Raw genomic sequence first — 25,163 nt, 5'->3', positions numbered from 1 at the left:
TATGTACATTTTTTTTAAAAGGTCTTTAGGATTAAACCTATACTTCAAAAGTTTCCCAGATCTTAGCAAGTACAAAGATTTATAAAATGAACTAAAAGCTGCAAGAAAGCAAGGAAAAAAAAAACCTAGCAAACACTCCTCTTCCAGTCTTACGCTTTCTGAAAAACAAACTTCCTCAGCCACTCAACCAGAATCCCCCTCCTCCGACTTACCGCCAAAAGTATAATTACTGCTATTGCATTTGCAAAAATTTGCAATGAGAGAACGCTCTCCGAATAGGTATGTCATAGCTTTCGGACACGACACTTGTTGCTATTCTCGTTGTTTTTGTCCATGCCACTCTCGATGTCAACTTCTAATTTGGACTATTGTTAGACATGGTCAAGATCCAGTCCGGCAGCAGCAACTGCGAGATGCGAAAAAAGTCGCGACGAGCTTTCTGAGTGTCTTGAAGTGGTCGAGTGTTTGCTTTGGACCAACAAGCCAAGTTGGCCAGCTAATTGTGCCCATGCCCAGGGGATCAATTAGAGCCACTGCTGCTGGGAAGTGCACCCGTGATTCGGCTAGGCCTAGATGTGCTAGCCAAAAAAAAAACAAAACACAAATCAAAGTAATGCCAATACTTTGGAATTGGAATGCAATTCGAACAACGCGTGTACATTGCCCGATTTCGGTTACCCTTTTAAGCGGCGACAGGCACTCGAGAAATGCCAAAAATGTTTGACCTACATTCAAAAAAAAAAATTAATACAAACAGTTATGATACAAAAACTGAGCCGAACAAAAAGGCCAGACGAAAATCTCATTAAATTTCATGCAGCATTCGCCGCAGATACAGCGATACAAAATGCTACAAGACAGCCAAAGATATTGAAGCGGCCCATCAATTTTCACTGCCCATCAGGCGGCGGCCGAATCTCCGTTGGCCCGAACTTGTTTCGGGCTTACACGCAACGTTGCCATAAAACTACATGGCCAAAAGTGGATCGGAAGTAGGAGGAGGAGCAGGAGCTGGCCACTCAGGACAGAAAGACGGGCAATTTAATTAAAGGCATTTACGTTTTTTAATGCCAGCTGCGGCTGACTCTTCATTTTCTGAGTTATTGAGCACATGGTTTGTGCAACGCCAAAGAAAGACTCCATACAATGTATGTGCAGTCATTTTTTGTACATTTTTTTTTAAATCAGAAGTAAGAGTTCCCAACCATTTAATTATATTTTCTACAATCTTAGAAGTCAACAGTTTTAAGAAAGCCTTTTTTGTCAGTAAAGACAATTTTTTCTCGATTGCCAGCCCACTTAGTCTTAGCTAAATGCAACATGAAATTTGTTTATGTAAAGTTTTAGCTTCACATAAAAATTATTTTTGGCTGTTGTTACATCAATAAAAGTCATGAAACTTCCTAACTACAAATTGCATTGATAATTTAGTTATTTACAAACTCTTAACCTGAATTCATAACAAAGTCTAGACCCTTCATTGAGTTTCGAATTTTAACATTGATATGATAACTAGTTTAGCTTATTTGAAGTCAAACCAAATAATTGTATACTTCGTATCATAAGCTTTGGTGATTCATTTCTCTATCTTACACATAAAACCAATCAACCTTTTTAAAGGGTATTACCTTGTCGATGGTTTCGCTTCACATTTTTCCCGTCCACCCGGCACTTCATATTCCAATTGCCCTTTGTCATCGTATCTGCATTGACCACTTGCCATCTTCATATTCCGCATTCGATGATCACAAGTGCAGAGGCGGAGGTCCGAGCCAAAAACGGGTTTTAATCTGGCCAAAAGGGGAAGTGTGGACCACTCGCTGTGCGCTTTTCTGGAACTGTCTTAACTGTCTTAAATGATGTTAACGATGCCCTTTGGGTGTTAATTACGAATACGATTTAATCTGGACAATCGAGTGTCATTAAGTGCAGCGCAAATGATCCACAGATATGTGATAATTAAAGCGACAGACCTTGAAAGGAATAAGCGGAAATTTTGGTCATTCAGCTTACATTCTGAAAAGAAAACAAAAAGCGCGTATTTAGATAAAGACGTGTACAAAATTAACATCAATTCAATTAGCCTGTCATAATGTTTTCGTTTTTTGTTTTCAAACGAACAAACAAGCAAAAACAAATACTGAAAAGCGTAGATTTGTTGCCCTTGTTTATAGATAAATTTAGATGTCAGCGAGCAACCTGAGAAAAGTTCAAAACAAAAATTGCTGACGCCACAAAAAATAGGGAACGCTCTGTTCCGAAAATGTTCTCAAAATTTTTTAATGTGCGGCTTTTCTTTCGGCTGCCTTTTCCTTCTTTTGTTTCTCACTCTCTTTTTTTTTAAATATTTGGTTTGTTTGCTTGGCGACGTGGAAATGACGATGCTTTTGTTTTGTTATTTTACTTCGTTGTTTGGCATTGTTTTCGCTGCCTTTGTTTAGCTTTTTGCATGTTTTTCTTTTCGGATTGCTGAGTAGTGAGGCGGAAAAGCGTCTGCTATAAAAATTAAACGCCATTTCGACTCTTTTGATTGACTGACAGAAAGTTTGAAAATGTTGGGCAGGTGTCAGCCAAATCAGACATCGCATAAAATCATTTATGCTGCTTGGCTTTCTGTGACATTGATAGGAATTTATTAGCCCTTTTTGTATATCCACGTGGCGTTTAAAATAAAGTTTCCTTTGAGAAACATATATAAAAGACAAGTAAATTGTATGATTTTTGATAACTAAATGTATTTGCTTAAAGAAAGGTCTTTCAATGAATGTGTAATGTGATTTCCTGTTAAAAACCATGCACTGCCGACTCTTATAAAATATGCTCTTTGAATTTAGAGCAAAATAGTCCATATCCCTGCTTCTCTTTATATATTGTTGTTACAACTTCGGCTTAAAGTTCCTTTTGCTAATCAAGAAGATCTACCCGCTGACTCAATATATAGTATGTTGTCATTGTCTAATTCTCACCCACTCTCAACTTATCGAGTAGATAACAGTCGCTCCCACTGGCCAAGTTAAGTGACTTAAGTGCCGTCAAGCTTGCTTCGTTTTCTTCCTTTTTATTTAAGCTTGTACGGCGTCGGCTTTACGCTTCCTTTGTTTTTGTTTCATCCAGCCTGGCTATCGGGGGCTTTCTTGTGTGTTTTTATCTAATCAATAATCGCAAGAAATGTCCGAGAAGCAAACGTGCAAGACCGTTGGGGACATCGACAAGGCAAGGACGTGCTTGACAAAAAAAAAAACCAAGGAAAAATCAAAAGCTAAAGCCGAAGAGCAGACAATGCTGACTTTGGTGTGTGAAAAACTTTTGAACAAACAATTGTTCGGCAGCCTAATAAAATCAACACTCACACCCACTGGACCATTGGCCTTTATGTACACACGCACACACACAAACACACTGCCGCACTTGTGCTGACGATAATGGAATATTGGCGAAATTGATGAAGTTATTTCGCCGTTTACCGTAGCATACTTCGCCGCGCAGCCTTGCAACGAAATTCGATCCGCAGAGGCGTTGGCTTAATGGTCCTGGCGACGCTGAGCATACACACACACACGCACACACAAGTACAAACACCGACAAGTGCCAATCGAAGCCTAACTATATGCAACGATTTTTCGATCCATCAGGCCATATACTCGTTTATATAATATAAAGCTACCCCAACCGCTGCGGCAATTTGACGACTTGCACTTAATGGCATAATGAATTTATGGCGGCTAGCCTAATTATTCAGATGAGAGTGGATGCGTAGCAAGACACAAGAGGGGCAGAGACAGTAGCGTTAAGAGCTTATTGGGCGGGAAAAGTTGGGGTCATCTTTTTTAAGGATAATACAATTACCTTAAGTGAAAAGAAATATAAATAAAATCCATTTAAAGTCAAAAAATAACCTAAGAAACACTTTAAAACTTTAAGAGCCAAACCAAGGTGTTTAATTTTAAAAATACCCCCATAGATTTCAACTAAATATTGCCTCTCACTCGTCATTTTATGTCAAACAAATATGCTTAATTTGCATTCATCTCCAATTAGCCATTATACCACAAAGCGTATGCTTGAATATATACTAAGGAAACACACAAGATGACTTTAAATTTAAGCGCAAAACTTTTGGATAACTTTAGTGGGCTAAATTGATTGCCACTCGAAATCACAACTTCAAAATGGGAAACGAATGAGCGGTGTGGATGTGGATACCGAATCTGTAAACTTTTTGCTGACAATTTGAAACGTTTTCTGAGGCTTGGGACAAATTCGCATTCATTGCCTCTGTTTGTGTTTGTGTTTGGGTATATGTTGTGTGGTGTGTGTTGTGTTGGGGAGGCCCAGAGAAATGGTTTCAAATTTCAGCGCGCCTAGAACTATGCCACATTGTGCGTTTGTGTGGGTCTGCCTATACGTATGCGTTTGTATCTGTGTTTTACTTGGTTGCCTGCCAGCCACAGAGGCCGCAGAACACAACGCAGTCATTTGTAGCCGCGCAAAAAAAAGGGTCCTGCAAAATGTCCTTTTACTTGTCGGGTAAACAAATTAAATTTTTTTTTTCGCTGTCCTGTTCGCTGTTTCTTCATTGACAATTTTCTGGCAGTTTTGGCAGACGCTTTTTTCCATTCCGAATTTCGGCTGCGGTTTATTTTGAAAGCCACTTTAATTGGGAAAACTTCGGTTGCCGTGGCCCAGCTGTTGTCCTGGGAACTCGGGCAGGTGGAAATCAGCGCAGGCGGGTGAGAAAGTCGGCGCATTTGAATTGCTAATCAAGTTGTTGATTCATGAAATGTGACGCAAAACTCCCAGCTAAAAGAGAAAAAAACAATTCTAAGAAGTTTTTAATGATGCTGCAGCTAAAGTTTTTCTGTTTTCACAGAAAACAAAAAGCAAGTGTAATTTGCTTTTAATTAATACCAACAAAGCAGTCGAGAGTGCCACGGCCGAACTTGGGCAGCCATTTCGCAACGGCTCTGTCTTGCTCGACTTGGCCCTCAGCCAATTTGGCCATTTCAACTCGGTTCGGGCGAGGCGATAAACATGCCAAAAGCGTCAAAAGCCGGTGCTGCACAAACTGCTCAGGAAGTTGCTCATGGGGCGGGATTCGAAAGGGGTTATAAATCCGGACTGGATCGGTAGTAGTTTCTGGCGTTTGCAAGTTCCTTTTGCCGTTCAACATTCTCGAAAGCTGAAAAGCTGTGCGAAAGTGTTGCATACTTTTTCGGGCTTAGCCAAAGTTTCCTGCACCATGCAAACACCAAGAATTTGTTGAGGCCAAAACGGCAGAGGGCAGGCGCAATTTTCCAGGATATACATAATCATAATTGCAATACCTTGTTCTGCAGCAGGCGGAAGATAACCGCAATGTTGTGCCATTTGCAGTTTGGTAAGCCCCAATACAAAAAGTCTTGTAACCCCCTTTAGCTTATATATTTTAAAACTTTTAATTAAAAATTAGTACGGAAAAATAATTATAGGTATTGAAAATTTTCAAAAAGGGAAGACAAAAAATGCCTGCTAAATATTGTGCCAACTCATCCTAAGATGCTTTTCATTATATTCCCCATGTGCCTGACATTGCATCATCCAAAGGTACACAAATTTATGGCTACACTTGGGTATGCATTTGATGATGTCACTAATGTACGTTAACACTCCGGGCGCTCCAAAAATGCTAGGCATACAACCTCATAAATCGCATTTAATTGCTCGAATACCTTAACAAATGAATAGATGTTTTCCCGACCCCCTACCCTAGCAATTTTGGTCCGCTAATAAACTTGATAAATGACAATGGCCGAAGGCAAAACCTCTGGCGCCATTTTGAATTTCACACCATTACATGTGAGAATACTGTTCAAATCGCTGTTGTTGCGTGCCCGAAAAGATTTGAGAAATGGCGCATCATTTGGCAAGGAGCAGGCCAAGTGGTGTCGAGTGCCAGGACTCTCAAAGTGATTCGCCAAATCGTCAGCAGAGTGGTGGAGCGACTTTGGGGGCGAAAGCAGGATGGGCCTGTTTATTTACCCAAAAAGTCACAACTTTGTGTGCTGTGTGTATGGCAAATACAAATAAGCAAACATCAAAACGAAAATTGCTCAAATACACACAGGGGGTGGTATGAGGTGGACGGAAAAAGGGAAAGAAAATTTCAGTATACGATGAGAGATAACCCTTTCAAGAGAAATCCCTTAAATATGCCTTTCATAAATATGATGTAACATTCAAATAAAGTACAATTTTAAGCATAATATGATCACAAATATTGAATTAAAGTCAATAATAAATGGCTGTTTATCGGATGGTGCTGAAATTAATAAACTATAAAATAAATATGCTATGAGAAGAATGGTTTTATAAATATGCAATTTTAATAGGTTTTTTTATAAATTCCTTTCTATGTATAATTCTAAAACCAATTCCAATGCTTTGAAGAGATAAAGACTTTATAAATATGCAATTTTAAAAGGTATATTTAAACGTATAATTCTAAAACAAATACCAGAGACTGATAGCCAATTTAAGTGCCACCAGTCAGGCATAAAACACAAGTTGCATTTCCGAAATGCAAGCAAGTTCATTCCATTACTTCGATTCCTTGCCATTTTCCGCTTGAGTGGAACAAATTTCCCATATTGCCAACTTTTTCGGCCAAGATTACGACTCCCACACAAACGCATACGTACGACTCTTACACAGAGCCACGTTTATGGCCAAAACAGTTAACAGACTTTGTTGGGGTTCCTGGCCAAAGTTGTTTGGCCATTCTGGCACTAATCGAAAGTTTCCTTCGTTCGGGATGGCCAAATGAAGTGTTTGCATTTAACGGCCCAGGCAACAATTGTGGGGCTTTATGCAAAGACTGTTGCAGAAAGTTTTGCAGTCCAAAGAGAAATCGAAAACCCAAGAACTTGCCGCAAAAGCAGCAACAAAGACGTCGTTGCCTTGATTTGTTTTGGACCACACTCGGTTCCAATGAGTTGCACAAGAACCGAGCACAACTTTCAGACAATCAACGGTGGGTGTGTGGGTGCAGCTTGGTGGGTGATTCGGTGGCTCAGTGGTTCAGTGGTTGGGTGGTGCATGGTGGCAGCAACAGCTGCAAATGTAAACAGAATGAGGTCAGTTCTAGTGTTGCATGTTGCTCGGGCATTAGGGTAAACTGTTGATAGACGTTGGTCGACGACTAATCACCCACTGCAGAGCAGCAGATAGGGATGTACATAATAGAGGGGAAATGGGCAGCAGATAGAACGTATGCAAATGAAGCCACATTAATGACTTTGAAAGCAGCGCTGGACTCTGGGTATACCTTGTACCTTATTATATGGTAAGCCACGAAGAAAGATACAAAACTGGAATAATGTTAGCTTCGTTGCGGCTAACAAAATTTATTGATTTTGATTACCAGTTCTGATTTTCAAAAATGTTTTTTAGCTATACACTTCAATCGCGCTTACTTCAGGCTTAGATATACATAAGCCTGTAAAATAAAACAATTTTATTCTCGCATATAGCTGGAAACTTATTTAAAGGTTTTAAACGTTTAAAAGACCAGATAAGTTTATTAATTATAAGGTAAGGTGCGAAATATCAGCAAGTTTTGTAATTCTCGCTAGTATCTAAAAACTTTGTTAAACGTTCTAAACGCTTTAGGAAAAACTCAGTTTTTTTTATTAAAACCAAAGGCGGTAAAATTTATGGCACCATATTTAGCAACTTAAACTTTTCCCTCCGGACAGGCACAATCCTTCTGCAAATCGCCTCCCTCCTTTGCCTAGGTTTTCCATTCTTCCCTTTCTGCACTGCGTATGTCATAAATAATAAATACGTGGCACATCGCCACCCCAGAACTGACAACTTTTCTGCAGTGCGTTCTGAGGTTCCTTTGTGGTCTTGCTCGGTGCCAGGCCCTAGGGCAAGCTCCTCTCAACCTTTTGTTTAATTGACAATTGTCTGCAGCTGAACAGGAATAAGACCATAAAACATTGACAAAGTCAACAGCGTGAAAAAGTATCCAAGAACAGGAAATGTACGAAAAAACCCGGAGGGAAGCCTCGAGAAATAAGTTTTATGCGGCGGTCCCCAACGCCCACGAACATTTCTATTTGTCGCCCTGGCAGGTACATAAAGCAAAGCTAAAATGTAAGCACCATAAACGCATCTGAAAGTTACTCCTCTCGGTTCCCAAACCCCTGCCCCTACCCCCGTCCGCCCCCTTTTCTGGCACTTTCTTACGTCTTTTTTGCTCACACATTTTTTGACAATTTATTTATGCGTTTAATAAAGACATCATCAGCATGTAAGCGAGCACAGGCATAACTGACTCACATACATACTAAAATTTACATGTATGATCTGCCCAGTGGGCGTGAGGGAGGCGGAGGCGAAGGGGGCGTGGTAACCGCTCTGGGTGGCAATAAAAATGTCGCTGATTTGACAATGTTCTTTATGTTCAGAAAGTCGCCCGAAAAGCTTTCAACGACCCAGTTTTTCCCCCACCGCTTGTGAAAGGTGGCTCAACTCATTATGCAGTAATTTAAAATGACTTGGAGCTGTTAGCAGGGAGGAAACAGCCTTGGGAGTCGCTTTAAAGGGTTGGAAAAAAGCTTCCTGTTCCCCATTAAATATTTAATAAATTTTCATCAGCAATCAAGTCAAATCCTCGCTGTAGTTCTGCTTGCTGTATTACTTACTCATAGAGATGTGCGAGGAGTGCAAAATTATATCGGAAATAACGTATCGATTTTATCGAAATACAAATTAATCGGTTTGGAAATAGTTTAATGAGCGGCCATTCGAAGTCCACAAGCCAACTCTCTGCAGAAGTTAACTAAAGTTATCTAATGCAGAAATATAAAATCTATAATATTACAATTGTTTATATTAATACCGATAAGATATTGAAAATAATATTTATTTTCATCTCTAATCCAAAAGAGCCCATTGACTTGCTTACACCAGGCAATCAATTTCCCAATGCTTATGAAAATATAATTATAATTCCATATTCAATTCCCTGCCGAAAGTCCATTGATTTTGTTCCAATTGACCCTGGGCGACCTGTTGCATGGAGTTTCGCATGGTTGATTGCCAATCTGTGGCAATTATTTTATCCCGGGAAAACGCCAACTCCCCTATCATCGTTTTCGCATTGTTTATGTGTCAATGGGAAAACGAGTAAACAAACATGGCTATAAATAAGCGGCTAATAAGGACAATTGCCTGCTTTACAAATTGTCGCAGAGCAAAAAGTAAAAGAAGAGGAAGAAGAGAGAAGGACTCAAACCACAGATAGTAAAGCACACACAGATAGAAAGCAGCACATCTACAAGTCAAAATAGTAATAAATTGCTAGAGAAAATTGTGTAGAGCGTAGGGAGAAAAAACCGAGCCGCAAAAGCGAAACATATGGACAAGGATGCCGAGGAGGTTCTTTGAATTATATGTATGGGAAAGAAGCGCGAGGCGAAGAGGGGCGGGGGGAATCCGTGGACAGACATCCTTATTTATGGTCGTGCGGTGCGGCAAATTAATAATGCGACTTTTCTCATTTGTTTGCCGTTTCGCCTCCGACGCTTGTCCCTCTATGTAAATGGGACTTTGTGGCAGGAACTGCATTTAACCCACAGCTGGGAGTCGTCCTGGGTGTATAAATAACAAAAAACAGAAACAATTTGCAATGTAAATGCTGTTCCCGAAGCCAATAGCAATGATGATGATGATGTAGACGATGATGAGGTGGACAAAGTCAAGTCAGCCTGTCTGGCTTCCTCTTTCACATTTGGCCTCATATGGCTCCGTGTTTCTCCTTTTGCCCCAAAATGCTAATGAGCCGAGTCAAGGAATTCTCACTCTATCTCTTTCTCTATTTTCCCCGACTTTTTCTCCGACTTTCCCGCAAAGTGTCAACCCTTCGGGCTGTTGGTAAATTTATTGCACACTTCCTGTCGCTCAGTTTGTTTTTCGAGCTCCCCTTCAAATACATGCAATTTCTTCTTGTTGTTTTTTATTGCATCTCGCATCGATCGGACGCAGAATGTGGTGTGTGATTAACGGGTGCGATTCGCCGAGTCTTGAGTCCTTCGTCCTTCGTCCTTTTCCCTGGCAGGCCTGCCGTCCTGCGCAACATTCTTGGCCCCAAACTATCGCACTTTAACTCATCTTTTATTTACCCGAGAGCCGAGACAAGCCCGCAACGGCGACGCACTGGCGCCCCCCCAACATCGAGCCAAATTACACCAGCGAACAACATGGACGGGTCGTGTCAAGAGGCAGCAACAACACAAAATTACAACAATTAAAACGGGGGAAACCGTAGCGCAGGCACAAGTATATACACCCGTTTATATGTGCAAATGACATGGGCGACAATGCAGCTCCATTTAATATGCACTGACCGAAACAAAAGGGCGACTCGAGATCAAAACATGACATTTACTTTTCAAAAGAATGACAATGTCCCTTAACTTGTTAGGCAATCAAATGAATAATCATTAAGAGGTATAGGGCTAAAAAGGATATAGAATATCGGAACTACATTGAATGTTGCTTTAACATTTTTTTAATTTTATTTGTTTGTAAAACTTGGTTACAAAACTTATAGTACCATATAGACATATGATTATTTTTGAAAAATATTATTTATGGTAATATTTATTTGATTTTCTTTTCAAATCATTCCATAAAATTATTTAAAATGGGCTTGCTTAATTACTTTTGACCCATATTTTGTCCATTTCAAATATTTGAATTTAAAATTAATTTGACAATCTTTCAATTACGAGTCTATTATTTGTGGCTGAAAATACACGTTCTCTGCTGCACGCGAACAAACGCCTTTCATCAAATAATAGTTTTCTAAAATTGCCTATTTTAATGGCCTGCATCGAAAGGCACTTCCCATTGTTTATCTTTGATCCCAGCTGCAATAATACAATTGTTTTAGCATGCCAGCCAGTTTTGTGCCTTGTGTATGTTTTGCTATGCGGCATTTTGCTCTGCCCCTTTTCCAACTGAATTGTGTATGCGCTTTTAATTATTGCCATGAGATGGTGTTGTCGCTTCACTTTTATTATTCTCCTGTTACTTGCAATGTTTTCCTCCGACCAACAGCCCTCATGTTGGGTCACGCCACGCCTTGACTTGGCTTCAACGCCCACATTAACCGGCTCCATTGAGCCCTGGCAAGTGACAGCTTTTAATTAAATAATTGACTTTGCTACGACTATCTATCTGAGTTCATTTGTTTGGGCCGCATCCAGCTTTCATCTCTCAGATCAGTGTGGCAAAAAGCTAAAGGCAAGCAAGTTGAGGATGGAGTCCTTCGGATAGACATGTTTACGATGCTGGTTTAAACGGCTGACAGACGAGAGTTCATTGAAACTTTTCGACTGCTGGCTGACTTTTGTGGCTCATCATCGGGAGCAAAGTCGAATAGAGGACCATATAGTATAAGCTGATGTACAGATAAATGAACAAAAACTATAATAAACAGCATTAGTAATGCGGGTCGCCAAACTTTGCGCCCGAAACCAATAAGAAATGTGGGCGGGGCTGGATAAATGGCCAGGACCCTTGCTGTCCGATGCGTATAAATTTAAAATGTATTCCATGAAAGGAGTTCTCTGAACCCGCAGGGTTATCCACCCCCTCTGACCGCAAAGATAGGGCGAATTTCGCGATTTATGATGCCACAAACAAAAATTGCAACGCAAAATGTTCTCTCCACCCGGTCATAATATCTTTTTGGGTGTTGCTCAGGGCATTGATTTCAGCCAAACCATCTTTCGTTAATTGAGTCGTAAAGGCGCTGTTATTGATACCTCATTAGGCAGACTGATTAACGCGGCGTATGCGCAATATTTTTGCTCCTTAAAGAGCCAACGAAACTTAAAGCTGTCCTTAGGCAGGATTACATAAGTCCTGTCAGCTGCTTCTGACATTTGCCTCTCGATTTGGCGCCACTCAATTGAGTGGACAACGCAGCAGGGGCAACAACAATAAGCTCAACCACAAAGCGCTCGGCAAAAGGACAAAAGGGCAGGCAGGCAATTTTCAGTTTTCACCCAATGCGGGCATTCTCAAAGAACAACAAAACGAATAATATATATGTGTGTACATAAAAGCTTAATTAAAATTTTATGATTATCATTTGGAATTCATCTGTTTACCTTCCAGTGGTCAGAGTTTAGTAAGGGAAAACAATCTCGGAGCGAAACAATTCTGCTGTGTTTGTTGATTAAAGTCTATAAACTACAGCAAGGCATTTGCTCTTTAAAGATATTCCAAATTATTATGACATGATATTAGCCCCATAATATTAGGTTTAAAACAGATATTTCATTATCTCAAGAGTCTACAACAAATGCAAATATATGTTAACCAAACAAAACGTTCGCTTGCACAACTATGTTTTGGCAATGTTATTTTAATTACAGCCAGACGAGATAGTTCATAATTCATAGCAGACTCTCAACTTTTGGCTTTCATAGCTTTGCATATTTCAGCGCGCTTATTAAATGAAAGACCCAGTGGCGCCATTTGCTTATGTTTGAATTAGGTGGCTAATGATCATAGAAGCCCCCTCTTTTTAGCATTGAACTAATAATCCTTCTCCAGCAGCAAGAACCTGCAACATTCCCCAAAGACGGCACGTATCGCAGCTGCCTTTTTGGCCAAGTCAAGTCAAGTCGAGTGAAACGCTTAGGCCACGTGCCAACAGCAGAAAGAGTTTTCTCTTCCATTCCCTCGAGTCACATGTCGCCTTAAAAGTGTCGCCATTCAGCTTTATTTGCTGAACGTGACAAGCCAACGACTCGGAAAAGAATAGATATTTTTTAAATCAGTATAAATATACATATGTTTATAAAAATACATTTGGGTAGGCCACACATGAAGCACAGTAACAGTTGAAACGCTGTCATCCGTGTTGTTGAAACAAATTGTTTCACGAAACATAAACAACAATAATAAAGGAGGACACGGTAAAAAGAGAAAACGAAAATCCATTTGGCAGTGATGGATTTTTGATAAATGGACGGGCATTATGACAAATATGCAAAAAATCCAATGACAAACTGACCAACGAAGGGCGATAAAATCCGAATCAAATAACGCCAAACAATGTCAGTCAAAATGAGTGGAGTGGAGTGGCAGGGCCATGGAGAAAACAGACAAGCGAACCAAATAATTGACGGCAGCTGGAAAAAAAGTGCAATTAGAGTCAGGGCTGTGTACGTACACCAAAACAAGGAAAAATAGACTGTCATTCCTCAAAAATGTTGCCTAGTAAAATCCCATAAAACTGACAGTGAGCGAATTGAAAAGAACAAATTGTCAACAGAATTATTTATTACTATGTGATAAAGTCGATTTTTAATTCTTTATGAACAACACACATTAAAAGAAAACAAAATAATTCAATCATTAAAAGTTTAATAAAAATATTTTACGACATCTTTTTTTTGTGAAAGTAAACTCACGATTTTTATTCTTCGGTGTACTTGATTGCGTTATTTTGGTTAGCTAGCGAACGCACAACACTGCGTATGCGCAATACCAATCAATTGTTTTGCCTGATTTAACTTGTACCATTCAATTTTAATTTGTGAATCTGATTTCAATTTAATTTTGCCCAGAAAGACATCATAAAATTCCGTAGCGAAATGATATTGTGATTTAAAGTGAATTTTAATAGTGAGAAATTTAAAAATAAAATTTTAATAAAATTTAAACACAACTGGCGTACGTCGACAAGGCAAATAACTTCCCACGGTTTCGTAAAATGCATTTCGAGACATAACAAAAATCCACCGATTAACCGAGAACGTGCTGATCAGAATCGTTAAGAAAATGGGCGACACATTGGACGAGACGATGCCCACGCGACGCGACAAGCCGCAAACATTAAACGTTGGCCAGGAGGAGGAAGGGGGTACCGCTACCGTTACCGCTCCCGTTCCCCATCCCGCTACCGCCCCCACCGCCATTCCCGCTCCCCGCCTACCGCGCAACCGGTTGCGTCACGCAGATCGCGATCAGAAACGCGATCACTCGAGCGACGGTGTCCTTGTGTCCGGTGGCGAACGGCGGGACGAATTCGTGGGGCTCGAGGCCCAGCCGCGTCGCGAGAGTCTGAATAGTTGCGAGGTCGGCAGTCCGGTGGCCATGTCCTCCAGTCCCGGCAAGGCGAACCGGCTCAACAGCTCCAGGTACCCGTCCGGCGGCTCCAGCGGCATCGGCGTCAGTGTCCTGGGCGGCCTTGTGGGCACCACCACCCGCAAATGCGTCCTCACGCTGGACGGGTACTCCTACGTCATAGGTAAGTTAACCTTCTCCACCAAGCACAATGGAAGGTAGGACAAAAGAAGTGTTGTTGGAAGGAAGGGCAAAAGAAAACTGTTTCTGAATGGGTTTAAAGAAAATGTTTAAATTTAGGAAAATAGTTTACACTTAATTGACAACTTAAGGAATTGTGGAGACTGCTAAAAATGATAAAAAACCTAATTCAATACTTAAGTGTTCAGAACTAAAAGAAAATCATTTCAGGAAACCATTTTTAAATGGCTTGTTTAAAAAAGTAATTTTCATTAAGACTAGTTTAATACAAATTAAAGGAAAAATTACACATAGTAAATAAATTTTAAAAAAATATATATTTAAAATTTAGATTTTAAGTATAGAACATTTCAAACAAGTTAATTTTAAAAATGTATCATTTATTTTTTGCTAACACGTGAAAACACTTTATACTACTTGGAATGAAAATTGTAATCGATTCCTTAAAAAATATTTAAACATATTCCTTAAAATATCCCAATGGCTAATACATTGCAAGCTACAAGGCATATTATTTAATAAATAATCAATGTTTTTTTTAACAAATTACTACATAAAATGTTTACATCTCTTGCATAATGGAATGGGGGCAAATAAAGCATGTTTAAGACCAGAACAAATGGGATGCTTGGCTTTATTTATGAAGCACAACCAATGTGCAGAAAGAGTCACCTTGAATGCAACTGGCCTTTGTTCCCGGCTTTTTCTTCTTCCTGAACTCCGTGAACAAAAAGGAGAATTAATTTCGAGCTACTCATTTTTCTTCTTGAAACTCATAAAATAATACGGGTCGTCTGATACTTATTTTTCTATCATTTCATTGCAGGTAAGTCAATTCAAATGGCAACAAAAAAAGCTCCACAAAAAGCAGTAGATTGAGGGTAATTCTCTGCAGAGCAGGTACGTTCGTGGCCCGTTGCAGCATTAAATTGAAAATGAAATTGAATTTCCAACGAGTTGGGCTATTATAAAAGTTATCTCCCCCTATCCCTATGCCACCCGAGTGGCAACAATTCATTTAGGATTCTCGTCGTACCGAGCCGAGTTGAGGTAAAAATTTATGAGAAACTTTTTATACGTTCTGCATATGCCACGCAGAATATCCTGGCCACCACCAACGCTTAGATCACCAGGCAGTTGCGTACATACGGAGGGTAAATTTAAAAGTCTATTGCCAGGTAAACAAGGTTCTTCGGGCCTCGTCCATTTTGAGTGGCAGCAGTTCTGGCCAGCTTTGATAGCCGCCTTCTGCTGGCCATATGTACGATGGCCTTCCGTTTCCTTCGCAGCTCCCTTTTGGCTCAGTTTACATGGCTCTCGCCGGTCTGTTGTGTTTTGGCTAATAAACTGGCCGGGACCACAATGTAAGCTTAAAGTGGGTGTGCAGGGCCACTTCAGATTAAAATTCATGAATTGTGCTCGGGGAGGAAACGAAATTGCCAGGTACCGATGGAATGCATCAGATATTCGACAAAATATGCATGCAATTTCGCTGCCAGAAAAGCTTAGGAAAATGGAAAAGTCATCTCTTTGGATTTGGAAAGCATTAGATTATTGTCAATTTTAATTTAAACTTTGTTATTACTTTAGTTTATTAAGCTAGCAAGAGGATTCATGGACTATTTTGTGAGGACCAATTCGAAAATGTAAGTTAATTATATTCAGTTCTTATTGAATAGTGGACTTTATTTTATAATTAATACTTCTAATTTGATAAGCTTTAAGGAACTGTTTGTTTCCTTTTATGTCTTTCTGGTTTTAAACTTAGTTAATTCAAAAAATATTAATATAAGTATCATGATTTCTTAAATATCCTTAACCCACATAAGTCGGAGTGCTAAAAAAGTAAATTTTGTTTTTTTTTTTTAAGACTAGTCATAAATAATACCAAAAACTTAAACAAATTGAATTTATAATGAGAACTGGCTACCCAAAAACTTTAATCCTTTAATTTCTTGAAAATCCTCAATATTTTAAACCTTATCCGCCATCGCATTTATTTTCCTTTCCCATCGTAATAGTCAGCACAGACAAAAATTAAACATTGGGCCCGAATACTATTGGCAATTCTTTTGGCCCAAGGTCAGGTCCGCAGTCGACAGCACACAGCCCCCTTGAGTCCTCGAATGTCCTGGAATGTCCTGGGGTGGCTCGTTTGCCCGGTCACGTAGCGGCCACAAATCGTGCGGCGATTTTGAGACAAAGCCAGGCCAATTCTGGCTTGAACCCCAGTCCCAAAAGCCACGCCACCCCATTTGGTCGGCCTTCTTTTGTGCCTTTTTAGCCAAGTCGCTTGGCGGTCCGCTTGGCTTGTCCTTTTGGGTTTCAATTTATGGGCGCTGCAATATTTTGCAAATATCCGTAGCATATCCTGCGGCGACAGCGCAGACAGCATTGCAATAAATAGTCAAGGGTTTGCCGCGAGTATGTGTTTGTGTGTGTGTGTGTGTGTGAGTGCGAGTGTTTGGCTGGAAGTGTCCTTCAATTGACATATTACACTTGTTGTTGTCGGCCTGGTCGCGGCTGTTTTGTCTTTCGCCCCTTTGCTGGTTATGGCCCTCGATTTGTTTGTCTCGTCTCTGGAAGGGGGCGTGTCTGACATGGGGCAGATGGAGACGGAGACGGCGATGGAGATGGATGGTTCTGGGGACGAGGTGCTCGTCTGCTCGAAGGCACCGCTTGGCTGATCAAGCGTTCGGCCGACAAGTTGGACGCATCGACAACATCGACCCACAGGCAGCAGTCTAATTGATGTGCCGGCAAACAGCAGATGGTCCTTCTCCTTATATTTAAAGTGTTTCTCTCCCAGAAACCCTTTCCTCGTGAAGAAAAGGGTTAAGTGGCTCATTTAGCTTGTGGTTCAACGGGTTATCCTTTTGGCCATTGTCTAATTTTAGAAAATGGATTTTTAGTAATTAAATTTAACAAGAACAAAGAAAGCAGTAAATGGAGCTATTAATAAAGATCGATTAAGAAACGTTCAGATTCGATAGAACCCGAAAAAATATAGTTGAATGATTTATATTTTATAACAAACTTTTAGGGGCCATTTAAATAAATTGAAGTTTTATTTTTTTGTATAAATTAAAACCTACCCTTTAAAGTCGTACCTAAAATGTTAACTTAATTGTTAATTTTTTGTACAAGTTAGGCATTCAATAATGATGGACTAAGGGCTAACTGATCCCCAGGGGCTCAAGAGACAGAAAAGAAAACTTTTCTCAAAGAAAAGCCAGTCAGTTATAATTTAACCCAAATTAACGCGTAACTCAAGGAAATTTCCACAACTTCAGGGTTGGATCCCTGGAAGAAAACTTCCAATCGTGAATTACCCGAATCAGTGGCATATTCTCAGGCGTGGCAATGGGGACCGCATAGCTAAAATGCTTCGTACTTCAGCCTTTCTGGCCAAAAGCGACAAGGAAATTTAATAAAATTAGCATAAATACCGCTCGAAGACAAAACGCTCAAAAATTCTCCGAATGCTAAGGAATGCGACAAAGGCACAGCTCGACCAACAAACACACACACGCGAACATAAAGTTTTATTGTCATTGAGTTTTGCCTCTCTGTCTTGGCCAAAGCATACTTTAAAGGATAATATATGCATCTGCTCTGTGTCCTTTCTGTACCCCCTGTGTTTTCTTTTATGGCAATGGCCTCTCAATTGCCAATCAATTTGCCTTAGTCTCTGCGGGCCAACTTTTTCCTTCGAGTGTCAGCAACAGCCATAATAATAAAAGCAAAAAGGCTTAAAATCAATTTTCGTTAAACCCTTCGAAAAACGCACAGACAAAGGCAGAGCAGACATAAAAATGATTACCAATGGCCCGAACGTTGGAAATTTTTTAATTAAAACAGTTAAAAGCGGTGCCAGCGACTGTCTGCGAAGAGTACTATATATGAAGTCGGCAAAAAAAAAAAACATTAAATATGGCAGAGTCCAAAATGGCTGCTGCCAACTGCAGAAACACGAGCGCCGAAAGGTCGGCTAAAGTCTGGCGAAAAGGATGCCAGTTTCGGCATCAAGGTGCACCGCCTCCTGTCAGAGCTTTTCCACCATGTTTGCTACAATTTGGCTAACTGGCACAAAGGCTTCAACACTCACATACTCGCTGGCCAGTGTGTGAGTGTGGGTATGTTTGTCATCCTTGTTTGCCTGCTGCTCAAATGTCAGAGAACAAAAGCCAGACAGCGCGACGTCGTTGTTCTGGCAATTCGACAAGGTGTTCTTGCCATAATTTGCAACCGAATTTCGCCCAGATTTTTGGGGCACTTTTCAGTTAGACGCACTGAAGTTTCACTAAGTAAACTTAAATGTAATTTAAACTTTTTAAGTACTCCTCAGCAGGCTGCAAATTTCAGTCGCTTGACAACTTTTTAGAGGTTTCAACTTGGTTTTTTGATTGAAGTTTCAAAGAGTCTTGTAATTTTATTTGTATTTTTAACTTTGGGCTTATCTATAAGTATTCTTTGAACATTGCATTTTAAGTTCATCTAAAAGAATATTGAACATTTAATTGCCTTGAGAACTTAACGATAGTCCAAACAGTTATTTTGACCATACAAGTCATGGATCTCAGAACACATTGCCTGGCTAATCTGAACGCTCCAGTCAATCCTTCACTCGTAGAGGTCCTTGTTGTCCTTGTCAGCTTTCCGCCCTGGTAAATGGGCAGGCATTTTGGTTTAATTTCATTGGCATATCCGGTTCCTGGTGCTGCTGTTTCTGTTTCCAAGGCTTCTGTCAATGGACCAACTAGTCAGCTTCGAAGGATGCCTTCTGTTCGGAGGCATCAGTGCGTGAAATTCGCAGAGACGCCTGCCAACTGCGGCAGTCCTTGCAAATCGCGAAACTGTTTGAAAGCGGCAACAAATTGAATAAGAACGATTGTTGACACTTTCCCCATTCAGTGCTGAACTCACTCACTTCAAATTCTCTCAGGCAATGATAATTTATCAAGTTTCCCAGTATTCAAGTGCAGCTGAAAACAAAAAATAAAATAGTTTTTCTCCGACACGAGACTGGATTTGTAAAGTGATATAGAGGGATGCAGTTTCTGTCGCAGGATAACACTTACATTTATTTGCCTTTTTGCCATCGGATAGTTCCAAAAGCTTAGCAGAAAGATAAGTGTTTTTACAGATATTGAAACGAGGAAAATCTCGGCTATTTAATTCCATTGAGGGATGACCAATTTAAGACGAAGAAATACGAGCCATTGTGGATATTTATTTAGCCGAAGAAGTAGGGTTGCTTTTCAGTTTCCTATAAGTTCAGTTAACAAATTAGTTACAGTAAGCTGTAAATTAATTACTAAGAAACGAAATGTGTTAAAGTAGCACGAACCGAAATAAAATCAATATATGCTGAAAAATTAATTGACATTATCAACGTTTTTCCCTTAAAACGATTAATAAATATTACAAATATATGCTTTATCGAAATCACTGCAACCATTTGGAAATCAATTCCCCATCATGGTCCTTGCCAAAACGGAAAGCCCATCTATCACCATCGCCCCCTTACATTTCTTGCCGCATGACAGATCCGCCGGTAGAGGAAATTAAATTTGCAAATCCCATTGGCCACATTCAGGAGTCGTTAGTCCCGCCAACTGTTAATGACATTTAAGTTCGTTCGTTTTATTAATTAATTAATCAATCCATCAATCAATCAGCACAATAACACACATTTGACGAGCGCCCGGGGAACGCTAAAAATCAATCAAAACCGATGTTGGTTGAAATTCACTTTGGTCCATTTGTGACGCCACAAGTTGTAGACCAACAGTGCGACCAGAATCACATTGGCCGACTTGATGAGCTGCTTTACCAAGGCTCGACGCTGTTCGCTAAAACCAGGAACAATATCACTGTCACTCCGCTCGGAAAATGTTCTAAAAAACCCATCTACGGGCGGAACTCACCTCATTACCGTCGAGCTCCGCTCTCTCAACACATATCCGCCTCTGGGTGGCAGATTAAGTCCAGTAGTGGCCTCGACCGGAATGCTGTCGCTGAATTATTCAAATAGTCTATATTTAATACTTCACTCGATTCCGGAGCAAGGCAGGCAAAAAAAAGAGTACGAAATGAAACGCAGCGGGGCATAAAGACAGCAATATATATGTATATTCTTAATCCGATGAGAGCCTCTGTTCAACGTGGCGTATTGGCAATGAAATGTTTAAACTTGTGTGTTAAGCCTCAAGCAATTTTTAATTTACTTGAACTGCAAATAAACTTATCGTTAAAAGCTTTTTGGTTTTAAATGTAAAACTGCATTCAACTCTTAATCTGGTACGAATTTATACTCTTTATGAATTTTTAATTTAAAAACCAAAAAAGGATTTGCTTTTGAATTTTAGCTTTTCATATATATATAAAAACCACTTTAAACATATCGGTTTGTTTATTTTTTGTTTTTGTCATTTTGTATTAATAATCTGTAAAACGCAAAGATTAATTTAAGTTTGACTAAAACAATCTGGCTTAAACAACAAAATTTAATAGAACTTCACAAAATGTGCATAACATTTTCTACAATTACTAACTATTTTCTTCTTATCCAAACAACTGCACATTTTTGGCAAAATGTTTGTGTAAGCTTGAAGCAATCAAAAGTTTCCAACAAGTTTGCGATAGTTGCCATTGTCAAACATTTAATTCAGTTATTAAAGGACATTTAAAAACTTTACTATGTGATATTTTATGATCCCGGCTTGGCGACGTTTTTCGAAATGGTGGGAGGAATCTGCGCCACTTCCATAAATCTTTTTTGGGACCGTGGGTGTGTTTTCCTTCCATACATGAAAAATTACGTTGGCCAAGCGAGAGTGAAATACAAACATCAGCAGCGGCCAAAATGCTGGGCAAGTTGCCAGGAACTGGCGACGATGTGGCCACTTTTTTCCGGTCAGGACCCGGATCCGGTGCCTTACCCACACTGCCCCTTTTCCCCTCCTTGCCTTCATTAGCACTTGACAGCGTTAAATTCAATCTATCCTGCTCGAACTAAAAACACACACACACTAGCCACTCGACGGTCATTAATTTTCCCCCATTTTGTATTCAATCGCGTGACATTTTGAGCTGGAAATGCAATTAAAGAGCAAAGTTGGCCGCCATCGACTGGTAATTCCTCTAATCCCGTTCCGGCTAGACGAGCCGACAGACGATACCCTCACGGGCACCCAGGGACAATGCACTTGCGGCGAGGGGTTGACTGCAGCGGGAATACACAGAGAAAATGAGTGTCAAGTTAGAGTGTCAAATGTGGCTTGAACGATGTCGAAAATATATTTTCCAGTAGATCAATATTTCATTACTTTTAAATATTTAAATATTTTTGAAATTACCAGAGCTGTACTACTACAACTTCTAATATAAATGTTTTACTTTGCTTTAGAATAGATAAATTTAGGGTCAGATTTGATTTGAAAGTCAAAGCTAAATGAATTTAACATAAGGGGTACAATTTTTAAAATTTAAACTCAATTCATCTTTAAATTTATGTTGCAATCTTCATTTTCTTCCATTTAAATATGAAAAAAAAAGCATTTATATATAGAAAGTTTTCTTGGATCAGATTGATTTTAGTTTTTTTTAGTTTCTCGTGTTTTTTTCGGTGTAAAGCGGGAAATGAATGACCGGAAATCGAAGGGGCGAACTTACCCAGGTTGATAATTGGAATTCACTCCGCAAACTTCAACAACCAATTTATTTGGTCGGTTGAGAAACTCCGTGAGATTCACCAACTGTTCCTTGTCGCTCACATTAATGATGGTAATTATCGTCTCAAAATTGGGGTAGGACCTGCAAAATAACCTGCAGACTAATCAAATTGTCTTTAGGGTTTAATTTGGTCACCCACCGCTTAAAGGCAAAGACCCAACGGGAAATTGGTTCGATGTTGAAACGGCCTAAACGCATAATGGCCGATTTTCGCAGTTCAATAAGGTCCTTGTAAACCTGATAATGACTCTTATTGGCTGCCTTCTGGGCCTCCAAGTTGAGTTCCGGATAATTGGGATGGACGGGCAGCCAGGTTTTGGGGGCACCGGAAAAGCCTGAACGAATGGAGGAGAATTGTGAGTTATCCATCGAAAAATTAGACAAAATAATATTAACTGAATCATGTGCTTTGTCACTATATTGTCTATATACAAATATATATTAACAAATATATATTAAAACGACACTTTACATCAAGTTTTATGGGTAGATATTTAAAAACAACGAAGTTATGTCGATTTTCCATTAAATTTGTTCAATCTGTTTTATAATATTAAAAACGTATTTTGAATCCAAAAAACTATTACAAGTTGTTATATATTCTTACAAATCCAATCAAATATAAATGTGTTAGTATAAAACAAATTTCATCTAGAAAGCTTTAAAACTGAGCGAGTCTACCATTCTTTAATCTTCTTTTTTTAAGTTTAGGAAACAAACATAAAGTTAATAATCAGTTTAATAAGTTATTCACAATAATAACTAAATAAAGGTATTTATTCTTTAGTATAAGCTTACCTACCTGCATTTTTTTCATTACTCCACTGGAAAGGTGTGCGCACTGGATCCCGGGAGACCTCCTTGTAGTGCTCCTCCCCCACATTTCTGGCCGGCGGATCCACCGTGTCCTGCCAGCTTATATCGCGGTAGTCCTCCATGCCCAGCTCCTCGCCCTGGAACAGCAAGAAAGATAGCCAAAATCAAAACCGAAAACCAAGGGCAACCACCCATTCAGAACCAAAGGGGAACTCACATTGTAGGTGACGGCGACGCCGGGCAGGGTCATCAGCAGCATGTTCATGGCGTCCACGCTGGCGGAACCGAATCGGGAGGCGACCCGCGGGTTGTCGTGGTTGCCCATGACCCAGTTGGCCGCGTGCCCGCGCGGCATGTAGATCAGCCACTTTTCCACGTTGTAGACAAAGTCACGCGCATCCGAGTCGCCTTTGACGTCCGTGATAAAGTGGAAGTTGAAGGGCAGATGGGAGCCCCGCACCCCGTTGGCGTCCTCGTAGTAGTCCGCCAGTTGGGTGAGTCCGGCATACGCCTCCGTCATCATGATGCGTGTGGGTTTCTCGGGGTGCTTGGCACTAAAGTCCTCCAGAAGTTTCCTCCAATGCTGAACCATTTCCAAGACCTCGGGCAGATCCCGCGAGTAGATGTGTTTGGTGTACTCATAGGACAGAGGGTCCGTGGTCTTGCCGCTTAGTGGCTCATCCTTAAGAGATTCATCCTCAAAGAGATGATTCACTGCATCAATGCGAAAGCCAGCCACGCCCTTGTTCAGCCAGAAGAGTATCACATCGTCCATGGCCTGAACCACTTTGGGATTTCGGAAATTCAAGTCGGGCTGCTCCTTGGTGAACTGATGCAGGTAGTACTGCTGGCGTCCTTCGTGCCACTCCCAAGCAGAACCATAGAAAACCGATGGCCAGTTGTTGGGAGGAACTCGAGTTCCGTTCTCTTGCACGATGCCATCTTCCCACACATAGAAATCCTCGTAGCCAGGCTCCCTGGCAGCAGACTTCTTGAACCATTCATGCTGATCCGAGCTGTGATTGGGCACAAAGTCCAGGATGACCTTGATGCCCAGTTCGTATGCGGTGTCGATCAGCTCCTCAAAGTCCTGCATGGTGCCATATTCCGGCTGGATCTGCTTGTAGTCCGATATGTCGTAGCCAAAGTCGACCATGGGCGACTGGAAAATGGGACTCAACCAAGTGGCCCTAATGCCAGTGTCCGCCAAATAGGGCAGCTTTGAGGTGATGCCCCGCAGGTCGCCGATGCCATCGCCATTGCTGTCCTTGAAGGACCTTGGGTAGATCTGATAGAAGACCGTGTGCTGCCACCAGTCTATAAAATCCTCCGATTCGCTCTTCACCAGACCGGCCATTGTGGAGCCGGGATTTAGCAGACTAAAAAGAAGGATTTGGATGAGTGGAGCGAGCATTTCGGTCAAGTTTTCGATTCGTTGTGTTCGCGATTTGCCAGTTTGGCAGCCACTTTTAAAGCGAATCTGCCGTATAATTAAAATAATTTTTCATTAGTAGTTGTCTAATTATCAGCCTATTATTCAGTGGAAGATTTTTATCAGCTCCAATCAAAACAAATTGCGGCGCGAGTTAAATGAGTAAACAAAATTGTTTCTCCTAATTTTACGGCGCATTGCACTTAACAAGCAAATCTATATTATAGCGGCTGAAGGGTGGAAACATTTAAGGCTTTTTATAGAATTTGTCGTCGACCGACCTAGACCAAAGTCACTGTGCTCACCTCAAAGAAATCAGAGTAAACTAAACAGCATTTTTAAGAATTTTTAGCAGCTGCCGGCGTTCATATAAAAGCTTTTGTGGATGTGATTGCTACCAGCTGATCACAAGCTTTAGATCCACAAAAAGGTCATACTGTATAAAGCGCTAGGGTGGTAAACAAAATATATTGTGGATCATTAATTAAACAATTTAATGTAACAATACCACATAAAAAAACTACAAAATATTAATAGTGCCAACAAAACTTATGCATACATGAACAACGCTTATTGCAAAACGATGAATTCAAGACAAAATAGGTGTTCGCTTTTTACCTGCATAGCAAAGTAACTTGACAAATCGTTTGCTATAAGTCAGGCTTGACATAACCCACTATATATAAAGATTGAAAAATGGTCTTGTTACAAAATGTACTCTCGACAACTATAATTATAAAATCAGCGCAAAAAAGAAATAATTACTAAATGAGATAACATCAGAAAATAACACTTTTTGCTTTAAAATCACTTACTAATCACCTTGCTCATCTGGTTCATAACAGCT

The 25,163-nt window shown here is 40.2% G+C and overlaps 2 protein-coding genes and 1 long non-coding RNA gene across 14 annotated transcripts in view; 1 reads left to right on the top strand and 2 right to left on the bottom strand.

The window, feature by feature from the left end:
- Nucleotides 1–25,163, top strand: part of LOC108138077 (calcium/calmodulin-dependent 3',5'-cyclic nucleotide phosphodiesterase 1) — a 91,257-nt gene that overhangs the window by 26,585 nt on the left and 39,509 nt on the right. For 2 of the 11 annotated variants that reach the window (XR_001774076.2, XM_041710163.1), the window contains exon 1: nt 13,434–14,314. The exons of 3 other annotated variants lie outside the window; for them this stretch is intronic. Coding sequence is in view for 7 of the 8 variants with exons in the window: in XM_041710163.1 (XP_041566097.1) it covers nt 13,846–14,314 (469 nt within the window). In the remaining variant the exon portion in view is untranslated. Of the gene's footprint in view, nt 1–13,433; nt 14,315–25,163 lie in introns of those variants that run through there. 6 more of the 11 variants (XM_017260056.2, XM_041710162.1, XM_017260055.2 and 3 more) reach the window with 6 other exon arrangements.
- On the bottom strand, nt 18,394–19,541 carry LOC108138088. The gene is made up of 3 exons (XR_001774077.2): nt 19,413–19,541; nt 19,262–19,316; nt 18,394–19,187 (listed from the first exon to the last, which is right to left on the bottom strand). It is a non-coding gene; the product is annotated as an uncharacterized LOC108138088 (long non-coding RNA).
- Nucleotides 19,962–24,343, bottom strand: LOC108138079 (maltase 2). 2 transcript variants are annotated; one of them, XM_017260066.2, is made up of 6 exons: nt 23,102–24,343; nt 22,871–23,021; nt 22,208–22,403; nt 22,009–22,149; nt 20,262–20,351; nt 19,962–20,186 (listed from the first exon to the last, which is right to left on the bottom strand). In XM_017260066.2, the coding sequence occupies exons 1-6, from the start codon at nt 24,296–24,298 to the stop codon at nt 20,060–20,062; spliced, it is 1,902 nt and encodes a 633-aa protein (XP_017115555.2). In that variant the 5' UTR covers nt 24,299–24,343; the 3' UTR covers nt 19,962–20,059. The 2 variants fall into 2 exon arrangements, with proteins under 2 accessions (XP_017115555.2, XP_017115556.2); XM_017260067.2 differs by lacking the exons at nt 19,962–20,186; nt 20,262–20,351 and adding an exon at nt 21,384–21,559 and having other exon boundaries at nt 23,102–24,341.

Source organism: Drosophila elegans, unplaced genomic scaffold (assembly GCF_018152505.1).
Source record: "Drosophila elegans isolate 14027-0461.03 unplaced genomic scaffold, ASM1815250v1 contig_814, whole genome shotgun sequence".
Taxonomy (NCBI): Eukaryota; Metazoa; Arthropoda; class Insecta; order Diptera; family Drosophilidae; genus Drosophila; species Drosophila elegans.
The sequence above is the reverse complement of the archived record's forward strand: the minus strand, read 5'-3'. Positions and strand labels throughout refer to the sequence as shown.

Excerpts from the sequence above, each read along its gene's own strand:
- LOC108138079 (XM_017260066.2), bottom strand. The coding sequence starts at position 24,298 with ATGCTCGCTCCACTCATCCAAATCCTTCTTTTTAGTCTGCTAAATCCC. Across the intron at positions 23,022-23,101 it reads GCGTCGCCGTCACCTACAAT|GGCGAGGAGCTGGGCATGGA; the intron begins GTGAGTTCCCCT and ends TTGCTGTTCCAG. Across the intron at positions 20,352-22,008 it reads AATTCCAATTATCAACCTGG|CGACAGCATTCCGGTCGAGG; the intron begins GTAAGTTCGCCC and ends TGAATAATTCAG.